Source organism: Pholis gunnellus, assembly GCF_910591455.1.
Source record: "Pholis gunnellus genome assembly, chromosome: 14".
In the NCBI taxonomy this organism is placed as follows: domain Eukaryota; kingdom Metazoa; phylum Chordata; class Actinopteri; order Perciformes; family Pholidae; genus Pholis; species Pholis gunnellus.
This window is the reverse complement of record NC_136541.1, coordinates 12,718,817-12,744,670: the sequence shown is the minus strand read 5'-3', so window position 1 is coordinate 12,744,670 and position 25,854 is coordinate 12,718,817. Positions and strand designations below refer to the sequence as shown.

Here is a 25,854-nt window from a genome sequence, read left to right as displayed (position 1 = left end):
CTGGCTGATTAATTGCTGCTAACCACTGACGGATCATTAGTGTAGCTTACGGAAAACTCATAATAAGCATGACAAACCATTATCGTGTACATTAGCTAATATTTTGTTGATAAATGAGTGAGTTCAATGTTCTCTCTGGCTGCTCAGAGTTGAAGAATTAGTCGTTTCGGATCTTGCAGATGTACCACAAAAAGCTAAATCAAACATGTTAAAGTACATTGTTGTTGATTCTAGCAGGAGAGGAAATGGTTTTAAAGTGCCACCACTCATCTCCCCTGAGACATCTGGTTGGCCAAACATGGCTAATTCTTGGTCATACCAATGAACATATGAACATTTGAACAGGGAATCAGAACCGTTTATTGCCACGGTATGTTGCACAAGGAATTTGACACTTGTTTGTGAAAGTAATCATCCTTATTTTCAAATGAGTACCACTGTTGTTTTGTTTTTTCCTCCTCTAGCATTTCCTCCAGGTGCTAGATGGGAAGTTTTTATATCGCAGGATAGAAAAGGGGAAATAACGGGAGGCACTGATGAGGGTGCAGCATCTAAATACGAGCACGGGACTCCTATTTAAAATGCGGCAGCTGTTTTCAGGTGCTGAGCTGGAGCCAGTAGTAAAAGGTGGTACATCGAAACCACCTTGACATGACTGTTCTGAACTTGGCTCAATTTTGGAGCATCAGCAGAACACCGAAATGACCAAATGAAAGTTTTATTTCTTCTTTTATTTCCTGAAGTTGTCACTATCCTGTTTCAAGTTAAAATCAGTTTGTTTTGCTGAAAGGGAAGCTAAACCAAGACATGAGGTGAATTAAGAAGAGTGGAAATGTTTTCCTCTAGTTCCATAATATTGATCAGACGCATATTTCCAGAAATAGGGTCTTCCACTTTGTGTTAGAGCATCTTATAAGAAGTATAGTACATAGCAGGGCTTCATTTTCTTCTGATCTGCTGTGATCTGCTCTGCACTGCATCATAGACGCATCAAGTTAATGGTGTCGTATATTGTGCATCACCAATAAAATAAAAATGCATAATATTCATACATCTTCCCCTATAAAATATCTGTGAAGAATATAAGGATGTTGTGACACCATTATAAAAGCCCATATTGTACTTAATCAGAGTAAGATGTCAGTACAAAGAGTCTTTCGTAAGTCGTAAAATAGTCCCAGTGAATACTCATTACTGTTTAGGGCAGCTGGGATTTTAACAAGCTGCAGGATCGTTATGTCTTTTAAATCCATTCTCGTTATTATACTGGGAGATTTTTTTGTCTTTTCCAAACTGATCGTGCCCGTCTCTGATGGCTACGGGCCCTAAAAAACCCCCAAAAGCTGGAAAATGGTCAGTATACAGCCGGAAACCAAACATTAACACAATATGCAATGGAGACCTCTTATATAAATATCTCTTCTAAAAATGGCAAAATAACTTTAGCATCATAATTATCTGCTACTGCAGCTTTCCGGCAAGTAATTTCCACAGTAAACTGGACATTAAATTACTATACAATCTCAAAGGAAAACAAATCTTAGAAGTACTCCCAGGACAGACTGTGCCTAAGTATCAAACCTTTTCCACTCGCTCCGATCCGACCGTGCCAAGTATTTTGATACGGCTAGACACGTTTATCCATTCACGGATATCTGCGGGATCGTGGTTACATCTTATTGACTCACCCTCAATGAGACAGCCCCTACCCCGGCTCCCATTTGAAATCCCTTAAACAAAACGCTTGTGACAGAACAAGCCTAATAAAGTGTATACGATTACAGTATCCCTGAAACTCGATACCCAGCCCACTGAACTGGTGGCAGGTAGTACGATATTGTGCCCTGCCTCATAACACTGTGCTTTGAAAGGTGCATTGCTGCTTCTATTGTGATAGGCTGTGTAAGTACTTTAATGCCTGCCACTTACTGCTATGGTGAGATCTCCTGCATGGACACTGTAGTACATGAACACCGGTGGATTTGCTCTCGTCTTTAACAAAGCTGCATTTTGAGGATACGAGGACGTCCTGTTTAGCAGAATCCTGTGATTGATAATTTTACTGTTTGTCAGATTTGGTGCCATTCAGGGCCACAAATTATCATTTGTTTTTGTTTTTTTATGGCTCCCTCCTCTTAGTCGGCTAGTTGACTAATTGCTGGCTTTGGTCGTAGTCGATAACTAGTTTTTTATGCATTTTTAATGCTGAATGACTTTTTACAAGAAACTCATTAGCACATCTCTGGTCAGCACAATATTTACGGTGATTCTTTGGGGAGAAACTCTGTTTTACAGATCGATTAGTCAACAGAATCGGATGAGTGTTAGTCAACTAATAATTTCTTTGGCTAGGACAGCCCTAGTTTTTCTGAAGATCAATAAAATGTGTGCAAATAAAAAAAGTTAAATATGAGAAGGCAAAAAATCCACCAGTAGAATGAAAGTGCACTTCCTTTGGTATATTGTTTGTGCTTTCTCTGTGACAAGATGGACCAAAGTATTGCAGCGCTGCAGTGAACCACTCTTTTTCTTTATTGCTTAATCAATTTGTAGGAATCGAGGAATGGTTTGACATTTTTGGGAGTCCGCTTTTTTGCTTCCTCGCTTCCTTGCCAAGAGTTGGATGAGAAGATTGAAATGTCAAACTTTTTCATTAATCAATGAATTTGGCAATTTTATTTATTGATTGAAAAGGAAAATAGTGTAAAGTTCTCGTCACCAACTGCAGAACATTTGACATTTTTCTTTGTTCTGAATTGTTGACTTTACATTTTCATTAATTGACTGATCATTTTAGCACACACACACACACACACACACACACACACACACACACACACACACACACACACACACACACACACACACACACACACACACACACACACACACACACACACACAGATACACGTTTTGCTGCTTTCATCCAGTATTTGTATATTATCATATATATATTTTAGTATTTCATTTTCTCAAGTTTTTTTCATTTTTTCCAATGTCCAAGATGGTTTATTCCAAGTAAAATCCAGAGCACTCGTGTTTTTTTCCTCCTGTCTAAATGAAGGAAAATGCTGAGGTAATTGGGCTGCCGGCGCTCTTTAGAAAAGTAGTTAATCTTATCAGTCGTGTGTTTGTGTTGGCTCTGCAATAACGCTGAGGTAACGTTGAGTGCTTGGGTTTCAGAACAATTGATGTCGACAGATCTGCTTACAGCGTTATGATTTACTGGCGGGCCTATGCCAGGAGAACCATTATGTTGATTTCAACTTTCTCTATCGGTCATCTTCCTGTTGTTACAGGCCCTGCGTTTGTTTCTCTCTCATTATTAAGCTTCCATGTTTCCACTGCCCTCTGCGTTCAAGTCCAACAGGGCAGCCAACACCTTGAAAGTAAACACACCTCACTAAACAATTCAAATGTCAGACAAGGGGCAGATCCTAGTTCACATCCTCTGTATTCAGCGACACTGCTGTCGACCCCTGATAACGCTAACAATTGTATAAAGAGAAGCATTTGTTGGCTGTGGGAGCCTCTCAGTTTCGGCTGCAGCTGGCAACACACATGGCAGTAAGTATGAACATGAAGCTCTTTTAATAATTGATTGCTGTTTTCCCTATTTTTTATTTTTTTTTTGTCCGCTGTGTTTAAGTGCTACGCTGCGCTCCTGCTCTGAAATAGATTTGCGTTACCATGTGTGTTGCTATGGAGAGATCAGCCTTGTATTGTTGTAGCGGTCTCTCTCAGGGGTGTTGAGTTTGGTCAAGGAATCATGTGCAGAACAAGATTAATCTTTTGAATTTACGATCCGTTTCACACATGCCTTTAACAATCGTGCAATACACACGTACGGCATGGGCTTGCACACATGTCGACGTCACACACACACACACACACACACACACACACACACACACACACACACACACACACACACACACACACACAGAGTGAAGGGTATCGCCAACACAAACACTGATGTTACTGTAAGTGGTGTTCAAATAGTGCTCCACTTGATATAGTTCATTCGCTTTGCGTTTCATTTGAGTGAGCCTGCACAAGGAGAGGTGTATTGAATTACTCGCAGTCCAGTTGAATACAAAGAGTGGAAAGAAAGCGTGTTGGGGGTTTCCTCAGTCGCTGTGAGCCTCGCTGCGTACTTACTCCGCGGGTAGAGTCACAGCATGGCAGATGTTTTCGCTCTGCCAGCAGTCAATGCAATTTGTAACCTGACTGTTCGACCTCTCATGATGTTTCCCTTTTTCTAATGTGTGCTGTAACTCACAATTTCTCTTTTTTTTGCCAAGTCCCCCACCACGGCTCTTTGCTTTATAAATGACCGCAGTTCATTTATATGGTAATTCCTGTGAGATGCAAGCCAAGGCATGCCAGGCATATAATGTATCACCTCAATGCATATGCTTTATGGCTAATTAGGTTATTGATCTGAGGCTGTTCCTGCGTTAGGGCATGATCACAACACAAAAGAGAATGAGAGTATGAGTAATGCAGCTGCAAGCAGATATTTGTCATTACGATGCTGTAGAGACCCAGTCGTACAACGACGGCTGCATGTGTGTGTGAAGGTGCAGGTGTGTGTGAGTGTGCGCGCACGCGACTTTCCACATATTTTATATTATTGCAGACGTGCAAGCTCATTGAGTCATTTCAATATTGCCTGCTGGCTGTTTTCAAATGTTTGTTAAACACTGTGTTTGGTGGGAGTGCAGAGTGCAGTAACGAGATGTGAGAGATGTGTGATTTCATCATACTTTGCTCACACAATCGACTAACGCTTCGCTTGCAGCCTGTCCTTGAAAATGCAAGTTTGAAAAGCTTCTCCTGCCATTGTGAAACTCCATACAGATACGGTGTTTGGTATGTGCGCTTGTCGTGCATATCAATACATGCGTGTTTATTTGTGATGAGTTTCCTGCTGTGCCTGTGTGCTTTATCCCCTCCTCCTCCTTCTTATCAGGTCTCTATGCCTTCAGGTCAGCGTTTGACTGCTGATCCCCTGAGCTGCTGTACTACTTAATTTACAGCACATGATACACAACCGTTCCCCTGTAAAACTCAATCACAGCCTCCTCTGGCCACTGATAAATATTCAGTGAGGAACAAAAAGCCTGAGCTGATCCGCATCTAGTCAGAGCTACTTTGCCTTTAGCTGTTTATAGAAAAACGCTAGTACAATTTGTTACCTTTATACAAACAAAACACATTGCAATGGGAATTCATATTTAGCCCAAGCTCTAATCAGGAGGCCTCTGTGTATGTATGTTTACTATATGGTGTGGCATATACAGTATATTTAAATGACTGTGTGCATATGCGTGTGCTTTCCATAGCGGCTCTTCTCCAACACGGAATCTTCACAAATAGAAACGGGAGACGAGTTGAATGAAGCTGCTTTCCTCCAGCTTTGTCACCCCCTCCCTCTGTTTCCTCAAATCACCCAGCTGGAGAAAATAAAACAGCCACGATGGATATATATACGGCAACAGAGTGATATGTTTAGGGTCTTCTGAGGTTGACTACAAGCGATGTAAGCTGCAGTAAAACATCTGTTCCACTGGGCATATTTGTGACATATATATGTGTGACCTGTGTGTTTGTGGACATTTACATGCTCGTTCGTACCTGTGTTTGTGTGTAAGGGAAAGAGAGCGAGCGAATGAATGAGTGGGAGGTGAGCTTTAGTATATCATTATCATGTGGATGCCACAGTCTTGTCTGCAGATGGTAAAGGTCACATTACCTCTATTGCAGCTTCTAGTCATGTGGAAGAGCCTCTTCTTCAGGAATCCTCCACTGAATCGCCATCCTTCCTCAGTTTGAGTCACAACATCGGAGCTCCACGCTTAATTATGCATCTGCAGTCGTGTTTCCAAAGAGGGGGAACGTAGCGTACAGTATGCGTTAATGGGTGGGAACATGTGTTTGCGGCCCATAAAAAAAAAAAAAGCATTGATTTTTATATGTGAATGCTGTTTTGCTTTATCTTGGTTTATGAGTGTTCACACGGTGCTAACATGAAATGTAGCACCTCACTTCCTCCCTCACTCTCCCTCCTGTTTTTTCTCCAGTTTATGTTTAGCGGTTTCTATGGTGTTCTGCACCCAGCATGCTGTAGTTCCTATACAGCTGCTCCTGCCTCCATTATCAGCCTCCCTCCGACTGTTAACCCCTTAATGGGCCAGCGGTCTGTGCTCTTCGTCTTTTGTCACTGCCATTTTCTCTTTAACTCTTTCACGAACAAAGCAGCCTTCCATCTCTTCACTTCTCTTTCTTCAAGAGTCTATTTTTGTTTCTTCTTCTTCTTCTTCTTCTTCTTCTTCTTCTTCTTCTTCTTCTTCTTCTTCTTCTTCTTCTTCTTCTTCTTCTTCTTCTTCTTCTTCTTCTTCTTCTTCTTCTACTTCGTCTTCTTCGTCTTCTTCTTCTTGACAGACTGGGGGGAAAAAGGCTTTTTAAAAATAGAATCAATCTACACTAAAGGGCCCACAGGGCATTAGAAACTGCTGCACTTAATTTCATAACCAAAAAAAAAAGAAATCACAGCTGAAGGCAGTTAGCACATTTCCCAGAACTTTTATCATGTGAGAAGTAATTGAGTAGCATTAAAGACAGCTACTCTTGACTGAAGTACAGCACAGTGTGGTGTCTGGTTCACCTTTATGAAAAGAATATTACACGTGGTGCAGGAAATTACAGTAAATACACCTGTGTGTGTGTGTGTGTGTGTTACATTTGCGTCTGTGGATGAATACAAATGTGCCGCTTTTCCAACTGGCCTTTGTCTCAGTTCACCAGAGAAAGGGGGGTGTTCACAGCCAGATAAGGATATTCAATTAGAAGACGGCTGCACTAGTCGGAGCAAGCTGGAGCCGGGTGACATATGGTAAGGGCTTTCTGTTAGTGTGGAGGAACCACGAAACCTGATATCTCCTCATTTCTTCTTGTCACTGTTTCAGTAATTTTACCACTGGAGTGTCAAACATATACCGTCTGCTTCATGAGGCGTCCGTTTTATTTCCTGTTTTCTCACCTTTAGAAATGGAAAATTACTAGAATACAATGTTTTTTAGATTAACACAGTTTGAGATTAAACTTTTTTTATGTTGGTGTATATTCTCGCATAAAACTGTACATTATGTTATTGAATGGTGTATTTAAAATGGACAAATTCTCTGAGATATTGGTGACGATTCACTTTGAACCTGAAATGCTAAAGAAAAGAGAATTCCTCTGATTCCCCATCACTCTCTCGTCCTCTCCCGCTCGTGTCCTCTAGCTTTTCCTGTTGGCTCGTGTCCTCCTCACGTCATAAATCTCAAGCAGGATGTTTCCAGGCAATTCTCCAGTCAATCTCTACTGAGTTTGTTGCGCTATCGATCTGTCCTGTGCTATAGGTTGTCCTGGCTTCTCTCTCCTCTATTGATGTTTCTGCCTCAGGGAAAGAAAGAAACTGTCTCGGCCTGAATTTACAGAGGACTCGTTTTCAAATGACTTACAATCACCTCGCAATGAAAACAGAAGTTGTCGGGCAGTAGCATTTATACATTGATACATTTGTTGGATCGCATGAGAGTGAATGAGGTTTGATGAGAGGTCAAAATTGTGGGATTGCAGAGTGGTTTATGTGGCACTTAAGGGTGATAATCTCTGTGAGGAATTTATGATCACTGTTTCCTGTTGGGATGTCAAATAGCCGCCAGGGAACAGTCACCTAATGAAGATGGTTTAGTCCTCTGGGTCCACATAGACCAAGCTGTATTTCAAGCTTTTGTGGTTTGTGTGTGTGTGTGTGTGTTTGTGTTTGTGTGTGTTTGTCTTCTGTCCCTGACCACATGCATTATTGGTTGTTTTGATAAGTGGGATGAAGTATTGATATGCGAGGCCATTTGGGTCATAAATCATTCTTGTTCTCAACATCATAATGTTACACCACACTCTCCTTCACACTACCATGCACTCTTACATGTGCAATCACTAACTGCATGTGCAGTATTTTCTGTTACACACAGCTATCCTTACACTCGTGTGACACTCTGCCATAATAGTTTGAGAGGATAATTGTACATGTCAATGACAACGGAGGGTATCTACGTGACATGAATGTACACTGAAGTGGCTACAGTTGCACCCTCTCACACTATTTGTCTCACACTTTCACCACTCACAGGGTTTTATCCTCAAACACATATAAATAGACTCATATAGACTCATATACCGTTTCTTTTACATAAACATCACCATTTCTCTCTGAAACGATTCTCTCTGTAATAGGTTCTCATCATATTCGCACACAGTTTTTAGTAATATCTCATCGATACACTACTATGCTATGAAGTATGTGTCACTAAAATGTATTTGAACACATCATTTTAATTTGTATTTTTTAACTTGAATAATTGCATTCAAAGACTAAATCTGAATAGCATCATTTGAAATGTAATTTATTAGTTTGGGACTGAATTCCAAATAAAAGTGAAAGTAATATTACAAAATGAAATTGCTCTGAAGCTGTGTTTGAAGTCTCTATACTTCCACATTGAGCTCTCACAATTCAAATTCAGTTCTTTCAATTTAATTTTCGTTTACTGAGACACACACCTGGTCGTTGAGGAAGATTAATCGAGTGCAGATTCACAGAACTCCGCTCCGTGTATGTTTTGATAGTTTGTTTATTGATTTAAATGCAAAGTGGCAGAAACCAGAAAATCTCATCCTTTCTGTTGCCTGGCGACTACTACGCTGGGAGGAGATCCTGCGGCTGGGTCTCACTGTTAAACTCTCAAAGTTTGCTCAGCAAACTTTCTGTTGCTGCCGTTACACAGGTTTGACCAGCCTGATCTCACAGAAATTTGTGAAATGACCACGACCTTTTTAACAGCAAATTACTCAATGGCGGCAAAATACAGTAATGGCACCAGGAGACTCGTGTTCAAGTTCTAAGGGAAACCAAATGTCAGTGTTGACTTATGAGGGCCATTCACTTTTTCAAGAAACCTGAGGGCCACCGTAGTTCTCTCGACATACTTGTTAAATTGCAGTAACGTGAGCTGCAGAGCAAAAAAGCAGGGAACTGCCATCTGAGTAGTTTAATTATTTTATAGATGACCTCTGAGCGAGGAGAACCTTCGTCACCACGGTTTTGGCAATACTGTTGATTAGCTTTAGAGAGCTGATTAGTGCAACATTGAACTGCTGTCGTGGTCCCATTTCCACGCACAACGTCAATGGAGGCGTTTACACATCAACATCATCACTGAGGCTGTGTGATGTGAGACATAATATCAAACCATCAAACCTGGAATAAGCTCCTTTTTTAAAATATCAATCACAAGTTAAGTGCAGTTAAATATTTTTAAGTCAAATACTGGGTTCTTTCCCTCTGTCCCGAAAAAGTACTTAAAACTTTAAAATAAACAAAATAGAACTTAATACAAGACTCACTACTGCAAAGATTTCAGGAATCACACGTTCATCTTTTCACAATGGTGGAACTAAAACTACAAACGTTTAATGATTAAGCCAATAATAATTAGGATAGCAGCCTGATCAGAATAAAAATGTCACGTACCGATCTCTATTAGGAAAATCTGGTCCATTACAAAAGAAATTGAAATCCATTTTAATTGAGTGTTCCCTTCCCTCTTCTTACTTCTCACGCTCACACACCTGAGTTATGGCTAAGATGTTCTCTTACGGAAACACGACTGTTGTGTCATTTATGAGCATTTTTACCACTTGTGAGTGCAAACAAACTTACCTAGCTTTAAGTGGCCCTGCTGGCTAGTTATGTCTTTTTCTGGTGAACCATCTTTGCTTAAGTGACATTTACGTGTTTCTGGAATATTCTGCAGCAGTAAGGGCTGTGGATGCTTTCTCTTTTCTATTTTAATGACCACGGTTTAATAGCACTGTTTGTTTGGAAAGCAGCAATCCAACAGCGACATTAAGAGATTGATGAGGGTCCATTCTTTGATAATAAATAATAAAGTTTTCTGTCATGTGTAGGACTACGGAGCCTGTCTGTTGTTGTACATTATCGTGTACGTTTTGAATATGTGCCTTCCGCAGGATGTGATTGGTTGTCTTCATTCATGATGTTGAAAGCTCAGAAAACCGACCTCATTTTCTGGAAAAAATATTTTCTTTCAGTGTAAAAATATACTGATGCGTGAATTAATGAATGATTAATTAATCTCGGCTGCCAGCATCGCTCCATCCATTATGGTCTTGATCTACAAATCAAGTTTCTAACAGCTCAGCCCCGTTCATTTTCTGGAAATTAAAAATGGTTTCTAATGAGGCAGTGGGCGTCCCACAGGGAAAGTAACCCCCCGTCAATTCTAACCCCAATCTCCCCAGGACCTAGTATACGAGACGCACACTCACACAGGTTCACATGCAGTAACCTTGTTGGGTCCTAATTATAATAGCATCGTGTCTCTGTTGAACACAGCGCGTTATTAGTCCTAACAATAACACATTCCCACAGGCATGTACCAATGTCCTTTTTCTCCATGGAGGTTGTGGCTTGTTTTTGCCTACTTTTCTCTTGTTAATCTCTGAGAGGAGAGCGTGAGGGGGGAGAGGGAGGGAGGCAGAGCTCTGCTAGAGGCCAACAAATATCTCCGTTACTAAGCTACTATCATTGTTAACTGCATGTTGTGTACAGGGAAATTTGGAGAAAGTAAATTTTACACTTTCCAGGACATAATCTGATATTTTATTTACTTTTGTATCTAAATAGCCCATCTATACTAGCTGTTGTATTCAGCTACAACCCTGCAGTCATCATGCATTATGATTTGTTTTGGAAGGAGACGTTTTTAGAATCACCTTTTAGTTTTTTAATGTAATGTACACACGGTAATATTACTCTTTTACAGTACTTCTATTTGACTTTCTGTTGTATTACTGTATGTTTTTGTCACTGTAAAATACACAAGCTAAATAATTATGTTATATCATGTTTCAGATGACTCATAGAGTGACGGTGATCTTTAAGGGATGCCAACACTGAACTAAACATGAAGGATGGCATCTGGTTTCTGCTGTGACTTAGTGCTATTGTCCCATATTTTAAGTCTAGTTATTTGCCTCCTTAAAGGTTATAGCATCCCTGAGGCGACTGCAGTGCTGTGCTTGATTTTCTTTTTTTTATCATTGTGTTGTCAAAATTTATTGTGTGTAAATTTTATTGTTGCCTTTTTATTCTCTTGCTGAGTTGTGTTGGGTCTTCCCTCTGTGGATTTCCCTACGGACACTAATGGTAATGGGCGCTGCTCTGCAGAACGCTCTCATTTGCAACTAATCGTCCTCACTGATTGACGGTGAGCATTTGGGACGACCTTAGTGTTTAAGGTGGTGGTCATGATTAAATATCCTTGGACCCTGCCGCTATCAAGAATCATTAGTTCAAAGCACAATACTTTGACACCTGAAACAGGGGTTTGTGTCTTGTGTCTCGTGTGTGTTTTCAGGTTTAGGCTTCCTAAACACCTCGGTTCAGACGAGGAAAAGATTGTGGGTTTAGTTCAGGGGTGGCCAACCAGTCAGAGACCAAGAGCCACATTTTTTACTGTGTTACCGCAAAGAGCCACATCATACACATGGGCACACATGAACATCACCCTATCCCTTCCTCACACACACACATACCTTTGCTCAGCCAGATTTATTGTAAATGTCACACACCAATATGATAATGACAGAAATGGACTCCTAAGACCACAGGCCAGTCATTTTCAACAATGAACATTGTGTGCACTGTCTCACAGACAAGCTCTCAGTTCAACCAAGTCCACAAACAAAAATATAATAATTTACAATAGTGTTTTTCTTTTACTATGCATGTTACTTAGTGGGACTTCTGGCATTCCTTGCCTTGAACAATCCTCTTCAAATCTGGCTTGTATTCCGTTGTTGCCACTCGAAGCAATTCTTTCACATGGGTGTCAGTCAGAACAGATCGATGCTTTGATTTCACGTGTTTCAGGGTAGAAAACACAGACTCGCAGACGTATGTTGACCCAAACATTGACAGTATCTTAAGCGCAGCCCGTTTGACATTGGGGTATTTTTTCATTGGCACACTTTTCCAGAACTCAATGGTCCCGTCCCTTAAAGCAGGTTTGAGTTGGTCCTCCTCACAAAGATCGATCATCTCCAACTCAGCCGCATCCTCATCTGTGACTAGCGGGGCTTTCAAACAGTCCGTCTCGGCGTTAAATGGGTCGACAGGGAACGTAATCTGTGGCCGCACATGCGCGTTTGACGAAAATACCGTATATAACTCAAGCGAAGCGAACACGAACATTAAAAAAACACAAATACAAACTTCGATATGAACGTAAGAGCCGCATGAAACCGGGCAAAGAGCCACATGCGGCTCGGGAGCCGCGGGTTGGCCACCCCTGGTTTAGTTGAATATGAAAAAAAATAATCCTCGTGGCCTTTCTCATGCTTCAAGTCAGTGTTGGCATTTTCAAAACATTCAAGACGATCTGTCTCAAACCTTAACCTCAAGTATATTGAGTAGTCCAAACATAACCATTGTACTAATTATTAGTGGTCAGGAGCCGATACTATAGGGAGAACAAATGATAAACGTTGCAGTTATGTTTAATATAATCAATACCACGCTGCTTCGGGCATCATAATCTTTTTAAAAAACATGTTTGCTCCATGTTAAATGAACATAAAGTTGCTGTATTGTGTGATGTTTGCACAGCTTCTATTAGAGCTACAAAGTTGTTAAATGCACCTATATAGGCCTACCCCTGGTCTGGTTTATGTGATCTGCCAGCTGTATGAGAAGAGTGCCTCCCTAAAGTGTCAAGTGCTCACTTTGGTCTGTCACAGCATTACTGATGTTACACACTGAGCATGGACAATATGCAAAATCGTACATGAGGATGTGGGACAAAAAAATGTTTGAATTAATGTATGAGGTCGAAAACACACTTGGCAATGTTCTTTCTATGTGCTTCAACAGACGTGTTCGGCTCTTGTCCCACGCACGCATCACGCGAGCTGCTCATTTTAGGGCTCATCAGGCCGTTGTCACCACGCTTGCTTGTTCGTACAAGACATGTGAAGTCGGCGCAAGAATATTCTGTGAAAACTCTTTGAACGTCGGCTCCCTCTGCAATCTCTAGGACTGCCGTGTCTTCATGAAACACTTACAAAAGCTTCGACTTATCCTGCAGAGGGGCAGAAGTGGCCATTATTTAACAGCAGACATCCCTCCAGAGATATAAGGACATGAAGTATAGGGTGATAAGACTCGGCACGCAGAGGTTCACCATTTCTACGACTGCAAGGAAATAGCATTTTGCCTAAGACACTGAAAAAGATGACACATTTTAATTCATCCTGATACATGATATGTACCCTTATGACATTCATTTTTGAGCATTAGAGGCTCTAACGTGTTTGCATTAAACATACATTGTTTATTTCCATCACCGCAGCACACAGAAAGCTGTGATGGAGGCTTTTCTTTCATGAACGTGGACCTGCAGCCTCAGGTTTTCCTCCGTCGCTACCAGCGCTGAGTAATGATCCACATGTTGGTCAGGGATGGACGTTGGAGCCCTGATGCCTGCTGGCCTGTCAGAGAAATGTGACAGCATCTAGTGTGCAGGGACAAACTGGAGAGTGTAGCCTGCAGCTCTCAATCACTCCAGGGGCTGGCAGAGACACCCACCGGGAGCTGTCTTTCCTCTCTTTCATTTATCTCTTTCACCCTCTCCATCTTTCATGTTTCCCCAATTTCTGCCTCATTTTGCCGCTCTGCCCTCTTCCTCGTTCTCTTTCGTGTTCCCCCTTTCTTGTCAAGTCTTGTCGGCATCCGGCCGGCATCCGCACATTTTACACGCTCACATACACGTGGATCTTCTCAAACATTTCCTCCTCGCGCTTGTTTCGTCGCTACACACTGTCTGCGTCAATATTCGACCTAATCCGGTGCCTGGCTGAGGCTCAGCTTGTTCAACTAGCACACATACACCCACATGCAACACACTCATAATTAAACAGACTGGCGCCCACATACACAAACTCACAAAGACGCAGAATTGAACACACTTGATTTTCTAATGCACAATTCCATTTTTAGGGTGTATAAGCCTCTAACACTGCAGCACAGAAACCCCACACAACACTGGAGAATGTGGATTTTCTATTAGATTTGAGCGAGAGAGAGAGAGAGAGAGAGAGAGAGAGAGAGAGAGAGAGAGAGAGAGAGAGAGAGAGAGAGAGAGAGAGAGAGAGAGAGAGAGAGAGAGAGAGAGAGAGAGAGAGAGAGATGCCTTCATTTAAACTGTTCTGCACTGAGGCTTTTCAATTTGATTATGAGGCTCCATTTCATAGAGCCTGGATGCTGCGTGCCATTCAAAATGAAATTGAGCCGCCGGTCGGCTGGACAAGCAGCCTCCCCGTGTCTCCTCTGTGGGGGCATCAGGGGACGACGAGGGCAACGCTGGCCCGCCGTGCCCTTTCGGAGCACTGTTTAGTCGGGTTGCAGGGGAAATGCGAAAAAAGCGACAGAGCTTGGGTAGCTGGCTAAGTGGGCGAGTGTGTGGAATTGATTGAGGCTGCTTTGAGGCTTTGGAATGTGATGTGAGGACTCCCGCTGCAAAGTCTGTGAAGGACTCTTTAGTTTCACAGAGGAAAAAGTCAGGCATACATCTTGGTATTTTGTCTTACTCCTTCAATGTGCCTGTACAGATGTTCTCTCGCTCTTATTTGTCTCTCGTTAAGCTCAGTTGTTCCCTGATTAGAAATGCAGACAGTCTGTGTTCATGCAAAGTGACTGGTGGGGCGGTCGCCATATTTAGGTCAGTCCTGACCTGGTGCCGTGACTACTGATCACTAGAAACGAGTAACTAAAGCTGAGGATGTAACAGCAGCTCTGCTCTCTTGATGTCCATAATCAAACCCGTTCATTTACCTCATTGGAACAACACTTCCTGCGACGTTCTCCTTTTACATCTCAGGCTCTTGACTGTGACAACTTGGCCTTTTTACTCTGATCAATCGTCATTTAATTGGTCATCGGAAACTGTATTCGGGGAAAATTGAGTCTTCGTTTTCAAGCCTTTCTCTTCACAATATATAGACATGTTTTAGAGGGGAGATTAATTATGTTAAAGAAAAGCCCTCTGTTTTTTAGACTTATGACCATCGTCCCACATTATAAATGGAGGAACCCAGAGCTTTACTTTTAAATGGATTCATATGTATTTGAATACGTTGTTTGAGGTAGTTGAAAGGAATTAGTCATGCACATTAATCATGTGTGTTCATTTAAAAATTCCAAAGCAGAAATCCTTGAGCGCGCCTACAGGGAGTGTTGTGTTTGTCCAGTCTGGAGCAGGATTCATGTCTTTGAGTCATGCTTACTCAGAGTTCAGAGTTGGCTCTACTCTATGAATCCACACCTTGAACCCATATGAACAATGACGTTCTTTGACTTGCTGGCGGCTCATGAACTGTGTTGATAGAACAGGTTGGCTATTAATCATAGGGTTGGTGGTTCCCACCTTGAGCAAGATGCTGAGCCATAATACTCCAATACTGTGTTGAGACAATAGTAAAATAAACACTAAAAATACACTCACGTCCTATAAATTCACAAAAGGACTGTTTTCTACAAACATTCACAACCTTCGTTTGAGATAGTTGTCTTGGCTTGTTTTTCTTAGATATTAAAGTCCAGGAATCAAATTAGCATATCAAGCGTCTCAGAACCACTCTGAAAGTTTGACTGAGTCTAAAAATACTCAAAGCTCAGAACAGGAGCTTCAGAGTTATTTACTTCCTACACAAAGGCAGGAAATTCTCTTCTGACAATAAGTGACATCATGTTGTGACACTCAAAACCAAAAGAATAATGATGTTTTGTAGTTGCTCAGTTCAAGTTCTGCTGGAGATGTAGCACATTCAAAGCAGCAGGCGGATCTACCATGGAGCTTGATGCAGGAAAAAAGCAAGCTATTTATGCACCGGGGAAGAAGACCTATTAACAAAACGTATTAAAATAGCCTCCGAAAATGAACGATGCAGTTGATGCGTACGTCTTTTTTCATTTCTCATGCGTCTTAGCCAGGACATGCATTAGGATGACTCGTCTCTGCTGCTGGTCTCCTGTGTTAGTCTTCAGTGATATTTGTTCATGTTTATTAAGTTATCAGAGTTGTGTGTGCCTTTCCTGATGCTGAGAAAATCTACTCGTGCGTCAGTAAAAAAAAAAACTCTCTATATATATACAGTATATAGGGGTTCTAATCCTTGTTACAGCATCCTTTTGTTGTCAAAAGAAAATTGTAAATTACAAGAATTCCCCTTTTGTAGAATTAAAAAAAAACAAATCGGAAGCAAATCATTCAAGCCAGCCCACATCTTTAAGGACCTTACCGCTCTTATTAAATAAATAAGCACAATTCAGCACTCCGCGTTCTATTTTTAGTCTCAAATAAAGGCGAACAGCTTGACCATTATTGCCATATCAGCATCTTTTTCTACAGTATTTCCTGTCATTCAAACCTAAAGTTCACTCACTGCACTGTCTTGAAAGGTCTAAAGGGGTCCTAATGGCACAGATTAAAAAGCAATTTAATATAGAAAAGGGGATTAGAAACACTATGGCTGCACTAATCCTTAACCTTTAGTCCTGTTCTCATGGAGCCACAATATGCGCAAGACGATAACATCACAAAGACTGGAGTTAGTAAATTTCCATTAGGGCCGCCCTTCTTTATTCCCACTAGCACATTTAAAGGCATTAGGCATGCTTTGTCAAGGCTAATAAAAAGGACCAGCAGTGCTATCACACACCCCCGACTTGTTTCGGAAAAAGCACTGTTCCATGTGAAGTTTTCATAACCCATTATGATAATCTGCCCGAGTCTCTGAAGGGCAGAGGATAGACCGGCAGATAGATGCTTCTGGGGTGACTGCTCTACAGCCTCTGCATGGATTGAACATTTTCTGTCTGCGTAACCGGGACAGAAAGTCACTCCTGTCTGCCAAGAAGAGCAGACATGATAGACGACTCAATGCAAGAAGAGAAAAGTCTGCACGGCACCCGGTCAGAAAAGAACAATTGGAACATTTTGTACATGTGATAAAGAAGAAAAATTAGTTTTTAAAAAGTTAAATGTATTCTCTCCTATCTCGTTCAAATTAGAAATTATATACACAATATACTATACTGCTATTTATTTATTGAACGTGGTGTTTATATGTGAATACCTGGTTGGTTCACTCTGTTGAGGTTAGGGGCAACTTCGGGGCAAGTTCAGAAAAACAGACACTGTACAGTATACACAATTCTTTGAGTTTCTAAGGAAATGGATTTCCTTGTTTCCCCACTTAGGGGGAACCTCACATTTGGTCTCTGTGGTACGCCTGAGAAAGTCCACATTTCTTCTTCTTCTTCGCTCTCTTTTGGGCAGCCCACTTCTAATCTCGGCAGGGGAAGAGTGTTTCTCTGATAGGAAACAGGGTCACGGCGAGCATTAATCATTCATATCTAAATTTGTGCAGCGCAAAGATTCAATTTTCTGCACTTTGTAGGTCCCACTATTGGTTATATGGTTTTATTTATACATCAAAGTCCATCCATTATTTATTTATTTTTGAGCCATCCAATTTTGATGACATTTTCTTTAAGGAAAAGATGAAAACATATGGCGAAATATAGTCAGTTTTAGACAGTTGTCGGGATTACCTTGTTTTTTACCAAACAGACTTAAAATCTAATTGAACAACCCCGTCTCTGTTACCCGATCTCACTATTTGAGACTTTCAAACAAGAACTGTTGATATTTTTGCTGCGTACTGTACGTTTTGGACACATGTCCTGCTGAGCACTAAATCTGTCTGCTTTTATAACCAAAATTGTTTTGCAAGATCCTTCCCTCTCTGTGCCCTCTCCAGAGCCACAGAGATGTAACTCCCACATCAATGCTATTTAAAGCATACACCTGCATGTGTCTCTTCCCCCTTCTGACAGTTGTTACACTCTTTTTTTGTTGTGATAGTATTGTATTTACCACTCTTCTTCCTGGTTCACAGGCCACTACTGAGCAGAAGAAGCTGAGCCATGCTGGATCCAAGCCCTCCCTCTCCGAGAGCAGCGGCCGACTCCCTCAGATAGCCATGAACACCTGCAAGTACAATGGCGGAGTGGTGAGACCACTAGTGGGCAGCCTGGCGTCCTCGTCGCGCCGCAACCTCGCGGAGCTCGACTCAGAGACCCAGCCCTTGCAGACGCTGCACAGCTCTGGCCTGGAGGTGGTGGTGTCCAAAGGCAACGGCGGCGAAGACCCCAGCAAGGCGTCCAACGAGAGCTTGGTCAGGGAGGGCAGCTTGCATGGCGGAAGCAGGGCGCCGCAGAAGAAGAACAGGGACATCGGCTACAGGCTCGGCCACCGGAGGGCGCTGTTTGAGAAGCGGAAGCGACTCAGCGACTACGCGCTCATCTTTGGGATGTTTGGGATTGTTGTCATGGTGACGGAGACGGAACTGTCATGGGGGGTTTACACTAAGGTAGGTTGTGCGTGTGTGTGTGTGTGTGTGTGTGTGTGATGCATGAGTGGGAGCTTTGTGTGTTGTCACTGCTATTGTTAATTTGTGATTTGTGCGGGGTTGGCAGCTGTCACATTTATGAAGCGTGATTATTAGCCCAGACGCTTTATTACCTAACAAAGGTGATGGAAATAGTGCACAAATACTAATCATCATGTGATCTATGACTAACAGAGTGTCGTTTGAAGGGACATTTTTCTATTCAGTAATTTCCTGATTAAAGGCCTGGTTTTTGTCACTAGTTGTTTTTTTCTTAAATATCTACTTTTTCCTTGTTGGCATCAGAATGGAGTTTAGCCAAAGTATTGGTTAGCAGAGCCACTGTGGCCGTCTGTCATTCCCTGTGACACCAGCATCTGAAATCACGAGCTCACAGTATAGGAGAGGGAGATGGAGAGGAGGATAGCAGAGGAAATGGAATAAAGAGAGATAGATATATGGAGATTCAGGCAGAGCTCGAGAGATGCAGAGATGAAGAGAAAGGTCAATAGGAATAAAAGATGGGAATGACGTTCCAGTTGGCCAACAGCATCTTTTAACTTTGAGCAGATAAGAATGGAGACGACGTGGCACACGTTTGGAACGTGTGGGGCTCTTAAACAAGAACATCAGCAGGGCAGTATGGTGTCGGGGCCATGGTGACCAGGTCAACGCCCTTTGGACCTTTTGTTGTCCCTCTGTATCAGCCAATCACTTCTGCTGTGTCAGGGTATTTTGGGAAGAATATAGTTCAGTCAGCGCACTGAGAGCAGCTTCTACCACACTATTTACAAGGCTGTTTACTTGGGAGCTGACATTGCTGTGCGCTGCAGTATAGGAGAGGTCACAGAACAGGTGTTTAAAGGGAATAAGAACACCTTTTTTAACATTGAAAAATAAAAATAAACAGGACTTTATAGGCGGTTTTCCATGTTTGAGCCCAATAACTACACATCTCATATATATAGTTAAGCATTATTGATCACTTGGGTTCAGAATCCTACCAGTAGAGGATCACAAGAGTTTGACTTATGGCGCTGTAAAGTTGATATGACTAAGTTGCTAACTTTATCTCTTCACCTGCTATCCCTCACTTGTTCTGGATAGGCAGCATACAGGGTGTCATGCCATTATACCGACGGCTGATTACTTATGAAATATTGCTGTCCGATGAAGTCATTCTAAATAATAATTAGCCATGTGCTTCTGTTTGTTGAAGGGACAATGTGTATTTTTGGAGCAATGTTCCCTCAGAACAATTGGCGTTTGTTTTCTGGAGCACGGGCTGTCGAACAAATGGGCTTTTGGTCAAATGGTACATTCTTCAGACTATTGAGGTTTTGGAACAATGGACCGTCGTAACAATGGGCAGTCCCCTGTAGTTAGTTTATAAGAGCGTGTAACTAAAAACATTTACCTGTTGTGGCTAGAAAATATGTTGATGAAAGCAAAAGAATGAACCAAACTACAGTTGTAGGCTGTATTACCAAAAACAAAAGAGCTGAAAGATGCCAAAACACACATTTGGGTGATGATTGTCAAAGCGTGCAAGTGATCCCTTTCACTTTTCAGCTTTACCGTGAAGATTTAACTTTGTTGCAGGTTATTGTATGAAGCACAGCACAACATTTTGCATTTATTTACTACCTTTCAGGCAGCCATTGGTTTTCATTTATTTTACTATGTCCTGAAATGGATTTGCAGAATCCTGAAACATGCCTGTGATAGGTAATATTTTAAGATCTAACATCTGGGACAAGTTGTTTTGTAATACAGATGAAGTCTCCACTACATCAGTGGGTAGTGGTTCAGCTAATTCTTCGTTTGCAAACCACCAAAGAACAAGAGAGTTTCAGTGTCTTTTCAGAGAACATCACAGCTTCCTACTGTAGGGAAAGGAGCTTTTTGATTGTATAACATCCTTTAAAGCTACAAACTGTCACTATATCCTGAAAAGAAATACAGGCAACGGATAATATGTGAAAAAATCAGGTTTCTCTGCCTCCTCTTAGTGCTCAAATGGCAAAATTCCAACGCACACGTAGAAAAACAACCATTCAGAGCTGAGGAGTCTCTAATTTAGCTTCAAAAAAGGCATCCAAAGTTTGCGGTTCATTCATGATATATACTTTCAGAAATGTTGTATGTCAGCTGAGAAATGTTTGGCATTTAAAAGCCTTTGGTATGCTTCAGCTTTAAGTGCATTTGTAGTTATTGGACTAAAACATACAAAACCACTGGAATGTTCCTGTCGTAACAGATAGATTTCATTTTTTATTTTTTTTCATAGGTGTCTGTCTGTGTTTGTGTGTGTGTGTGTGTGTGTATCTGTACGATAAAGTCGGCGTGGTAATCTATAGGATGATTTATGGGGTTTTAGGAAAGTAATTGGTTTGTCTGTGACTGTGTTACTGAGTGGGGTTTAGTCCATTCATCAAGCTGGCTGACCTCAGCGTGAATGAAAATGACCTCCCGTATCTGAGTGGCACAGCAGCTCCCCCTCCCACATCAGACAGGTAACATGTGCTGGGGATGGTCCATTTTCCATCTCATGCCACATGGCATAGCAGACACTTGAGGCTTAGCCAAGGTGTTCTGAGCCCTGAAGGAGGGAAACACGTTAAGAGGCAGTGAGCACTGGGACTGAAAAATCCTTGAACCTCTGGTAGGTGGATTAATTGGTTTACTTAATGTTATTTCACCAGGGACTTCTCAAAACAATTTCAGACATTAGAATGTCTTGAGAACATGTCGTCGACCTGAGGGGCAAAGCAATCTAGTTGATAGCTAAAAATACATTCTGTAATATGGACCAGCGAAGGACGGACTAATATTGAGCAGCTCTCCCTGTCGTCACACTGACGATTATAAACGATATTTCCAGTTGTTGTTCTTGTCATTTGCTGCTGTTGTTATTATAATAACAACCCTACGATCATTAGCCTGCTGCAGCGCGCATTTTTACACCATAGCTGTTAAATTGATTTATCAAAGGGCATTTTACCAACATAGAGGGGAGAACTTGTGTTGTACAGGTTCTAATTTCCTAGATCTATGGTCCCTGTGTACACGCACACATGCACTCAAACACAACACTGCAGCGCTGGCATCCAGCTGGCCTATTTATCACCAGCAGCACTCACTGTGGTGGCCCCCCTGCTAATGGTAGCCTTGCCTCTTCTGCACCTACCATTAAGTGGAAAGTCCCCCTGTTAGTGCTGGGCTTTGATTAATTGGTAGTTTAGATGTTGGGGAACAGCATCCATAGATAATATCGGGCTGCACCTACACCTGCAGCTGCATTGTTTAGCAACATCCTGACTGCGCTGTTTGTGTGCAAAACCCCATTATCTGGTCTCACTTAGACGTTTAAGCTAATGAGTACTATGTGTGCATGTGTGTCTACTTGTGTGTGTGTGTGAGAGAGTATAACCGTTTGTAGTTTTTGTGGGCATACTTATGTGTATGCATGCGTTTATATTTGGATATTTATGCTTTTCGTTTAACATTAGAAGAATTTATTTTCAATGTCACACAACACTTCCAGATTTGAATTTCTGAGTAACAATATATATTCTTCTTTGCCTCCTTTCACCATCTTGCTAAGCAGTAAAATACAAGGTTCATTTATTGTCATTGTACAACAGGGTGCAATTTGTAGTCCCATTATACTACATAAGAAAAACACTGGTAAATGGGTACTAATGATGTTCTGGGCAGTTTTGATCACACAGTGTAGAGCCCTCTTGTCCTGGGCCGTTTGCAGTCAGGATGCTTTCTATTGCTCCTCCAAAAAGTTAACAAGAACTTGGCTCAGAAATTTTAACATATTAAGTTTCCTTAAGAAATACAGCTGTGTTTGAGCTCTCTTCAACAGGATGGAGATGTGTGCTGACTGTCAGGTTGTTTGTGATGCTGAGTTCCGAAAACTTAAAACTGTTCACTGGCTCCACCTTGATGTTGATGTAGACAGAAATCATTAGTTGTATAGTGATCAGTCACCATTGCCATCTATTGAGGCCAAATGCATTCAATGAACAGTTTATGTTGTTATTCCTATAAGATCTTCTTGTGTATGTGTTAATTGTGTTCAAATCACGAGGCTGTTTCTCATATCTTTTCCCTGTGCTTTTCTCTCACCATAGGAATCTTCATACTCATTTGCACTGAAATGCCTTATCAGCCTTTCCACTGTTATATTGCTTGGTCTTATAATAATGTACCATGCCCGGGAAATCCAGGTGAGTTTAACACATACAAATGATGTTATTTTATTCATTACACCAGCAGCTTTTGGTAACAGTGTTGGGAAGAATATAATGATGATGATAATGGGGATTTATCATTTGACTGTTTGGCTTTGATAAAAACTATTGAAATAATGCTTTTATTGTGCTACAAAGTTTTTGCTGTAAAAAATGAATTGCACGCTCACAATAATATACACATTCCTGATATTTATGTATCATATTATAACGTATGGTACACACAACAGGAATGTACACAAATGCATTAATTTGATTGAACGTAATGACACATTCACAACATTCAGGCTCGTTTGTTCCACAATTAGAAAGCTATAACACTGTTAATACATAGCACCTCTTTTTTTTTTATCAAACGTATATCCTTAAGTTGTCTTGAACAATAAATATAATCCAAAAACAAATCATCAATAACAATCAAACTTCTGATATTATCCGGGGTTTTCTTTGCAGCCATCTTGGTTTATGTTATTTCTGTTGTTGTTCTGCTTGATGAAGCTGCATCAGACTTATCACATTTGACTTAAATGAAATATTCAAATCTTGGTTGCCACTTTTTTTTACGACAACAGCATTACACCAAATGCAAAATGTCTCCTTCATTTTATACACATTTTAATCTAATTGAGCATGACTCCTTCAGCCCTTGACTAGAATTTCAAATATAATATGTGGGTTTGATTCAACGTGGTTGTAATGATTAACAATTTGAAGGTGGAAAATATTTAATTTAAACCAAGTCCTTGGTGTCTGTCTGTTTCTCTGCAGCTGTTTATGGTCGACAATGGTGCGGACGATTGGAGGATAGCCATGACGTATGAGCGGATCTTCTTCATCGTGCTGGAGCTGCTGGTGTGTGCCATCCATCCCATCCCGGGCCAGTACGTCTTCACCTGGACGGCGCGGCTGGCCTTTACCTACGTGTCGTCGGTGGCCAATGCCGACGTGGACATCATTCTCTCCATCCCCATGTTCCTGAGACTCTACCTGATAGGCAGGGTCATGTTACTCCACAGCAAGCTGTTCACGGACGCTTCATCTCGCAGCATCGGCGCCCTCAACAAGATCAACTTCAACACACGCTTTGTCATGAAGACCCTCATGACCATCTGTCCAGGAACTGTTCTGCTGGTGTTCAGTATATCCTCCTGGATCATTGCTGCATGGACTGTGCGCGTCTGTGAGAGGTAAACACAGGGTTGTGAATAATGGATGTTGCTGGGGACAGATTGAAAACAAAATGGCTGATGCACATTCTTGTGGATTACTAGACACCTTTCTTCCTTCACTCCCTTGTTACCTTGTTTTCAGTTACGCAACTGCACTGGTCCAAAGAGTTGAGATGGAATGAGGATAGGTTACATACAAATACTGTACATGCGTTAAGGAAGCCATGTACTCTACTACTGCTTAAAAACACCCTGACATACGTTCGTTAGCTCAGCGATCGCTCCACGACTCCCCACTCCTTGTTTTTATTGCTACTTTAGATGGCTTGTCCATAATTCATGAGTCTAATTGTTTGTTTGCTGAATGGTTTGTTTTGGTAATGCAGAGCAGCCCCCAGGATCCCCTAACCCGTTTTCTCCCCAAAACTGCGCATCGGGCTTCGTCTCAAGGGGGCAGCAACGATTCTCAGTGAAAATGAAAGAGGCAGGGAGAATTGAAAAGCTTTTTTTTTTTTTTCCCTTTCTCGTTTTTGCATTTGCATAGGGAAATGAGACGTTAATGCCAGCTTTGATGTTTCAAAGTCATTTGTGCGTAGTTGGAGTGGAAGGGGGACTTGAGTAGGGTGGGTGGAGAGTGGAAGATCTGTAGCAGCAGTTCTTGTCAGACCCAATATGAAGCTGTACATGTGCTGCAGTCAAGCATCAGCTCTACAAAGGCTTTCAGCCAGGCCCTGACTACAGATGCTCAGTGTCCTCCTGCAGCTCACCTCACCTGCTTTTACTAAGTACCTTCCCTCCCTTCCTCTCCTCTTAACTACTCCCCCCCGAACCTTGTGTTAACGCCTGTCGCTAACCCCCCCCCCCCTCGCACGCACCTCTCGGAGCCACAGCTGTTGGTTGGTGTGTTTTAAACTTGAAAGGTTGAACCAGCAGTGAAAAGAGCAGCTGACCTTTGACACCAGCTCCTCTGGAACACAGTGAGGCGTTACTGTCACCTCAACTAATGTTGGACCATGTTCACAACATCACACGGTCCAGTTTTTATACCACAGCAGGTTACTAAAAGTTATATTTTTCCATGTCTTCTGCTGTCTCTCTTTCTTATTCACAGCCTAGTAGTTCGATATTTTGGGGGAGACGCTAACTTAACTTTCTTGCTGAGAATTACTACTCTTGTGTTTGTAAAGCAAACATGTCGCTGGAACCAGCAACTGCTGAGCTCAGCTTAGCACAAAGACATGAAACCAGCCGAAACTCCAGGAAGTTACTCGTCCCAGCCCAGAAATAGTTTGGCACCTAGCCGACTTTGAAACGCCAACGTGTCGTTTTTACACTTGTACGGATTAAACAAAGATAGAAAGCTGTGAATTGGTTAGTTTTAGAGGATTTTTTCCCCCTTTAGACAGAGCCAGGCTAGCAGTCTCCAGTCTTTATGCTAAGCTAAGGTCACTTGATCTAGCTACATATTGATCTACGGCACAGGCATGAGAGTGGTATCGATCTACTCATCGAGAGTCTTGGCAAGAAAGCAAATGTATTTCCCAAAATGTTGAACTATTGCTTGAAATTGAACAATGACAGTCTTGGCTAAACATTGAGATTATTGTAATTATTGGATCTTTAGCAGCTAATTATTAAAGACAGAAGTTCAGTATGAATTATACCAGAAAAAACTACGAGAACGGATATCTGACACTGCGAATCCCTAATCCTACAGAGTGCTGGGGTCAATTTGGAAATCTGGATTTAAATGAATGGTTAGATGAGAAGCAGAGAATCTCTAACGCAGTCTTGGTTTTCTCACACACGTTCTGTGACACACTCTCCATGAGCAG

At 41.6% G+C, this 25,854-nt stretch overlaps 1 protein-coding gene across 1 annotated transcript in view; it reads left to right on the top strand.

Moving 5' to 3' along the window:
- The window catches only part of kcnn1a (potassium intermediate/small conductance calcium-activated channel, subfamily N, member 1a), a gene marked incomplete at both ends in the record, with an annotated part of 44,177 nt that overhangs the window by 2,309 nt on the left and 16,014 nt on the right, over nucleotides 1-25,854 (top strand). The window contains 3 exons of the mRNA XM_079172501.1: nucleotides 18,094-18,567; nucleotides 22,731-22,826; nucleotides 23,619-24,037. Coding sequence (XP_079028627.1) covers nucleotides 18,094-18,567; nucleotides 22,731-22,826; nucleotides 23,619-24,037 — 989 coding nt within the window. The remainder of the gene's footprint in view (nucleotides 1-18,093; nucleotides 18,568-22,730; nucleotides 22,827-23,618; nucleotides 24,038-25,854) is intronic.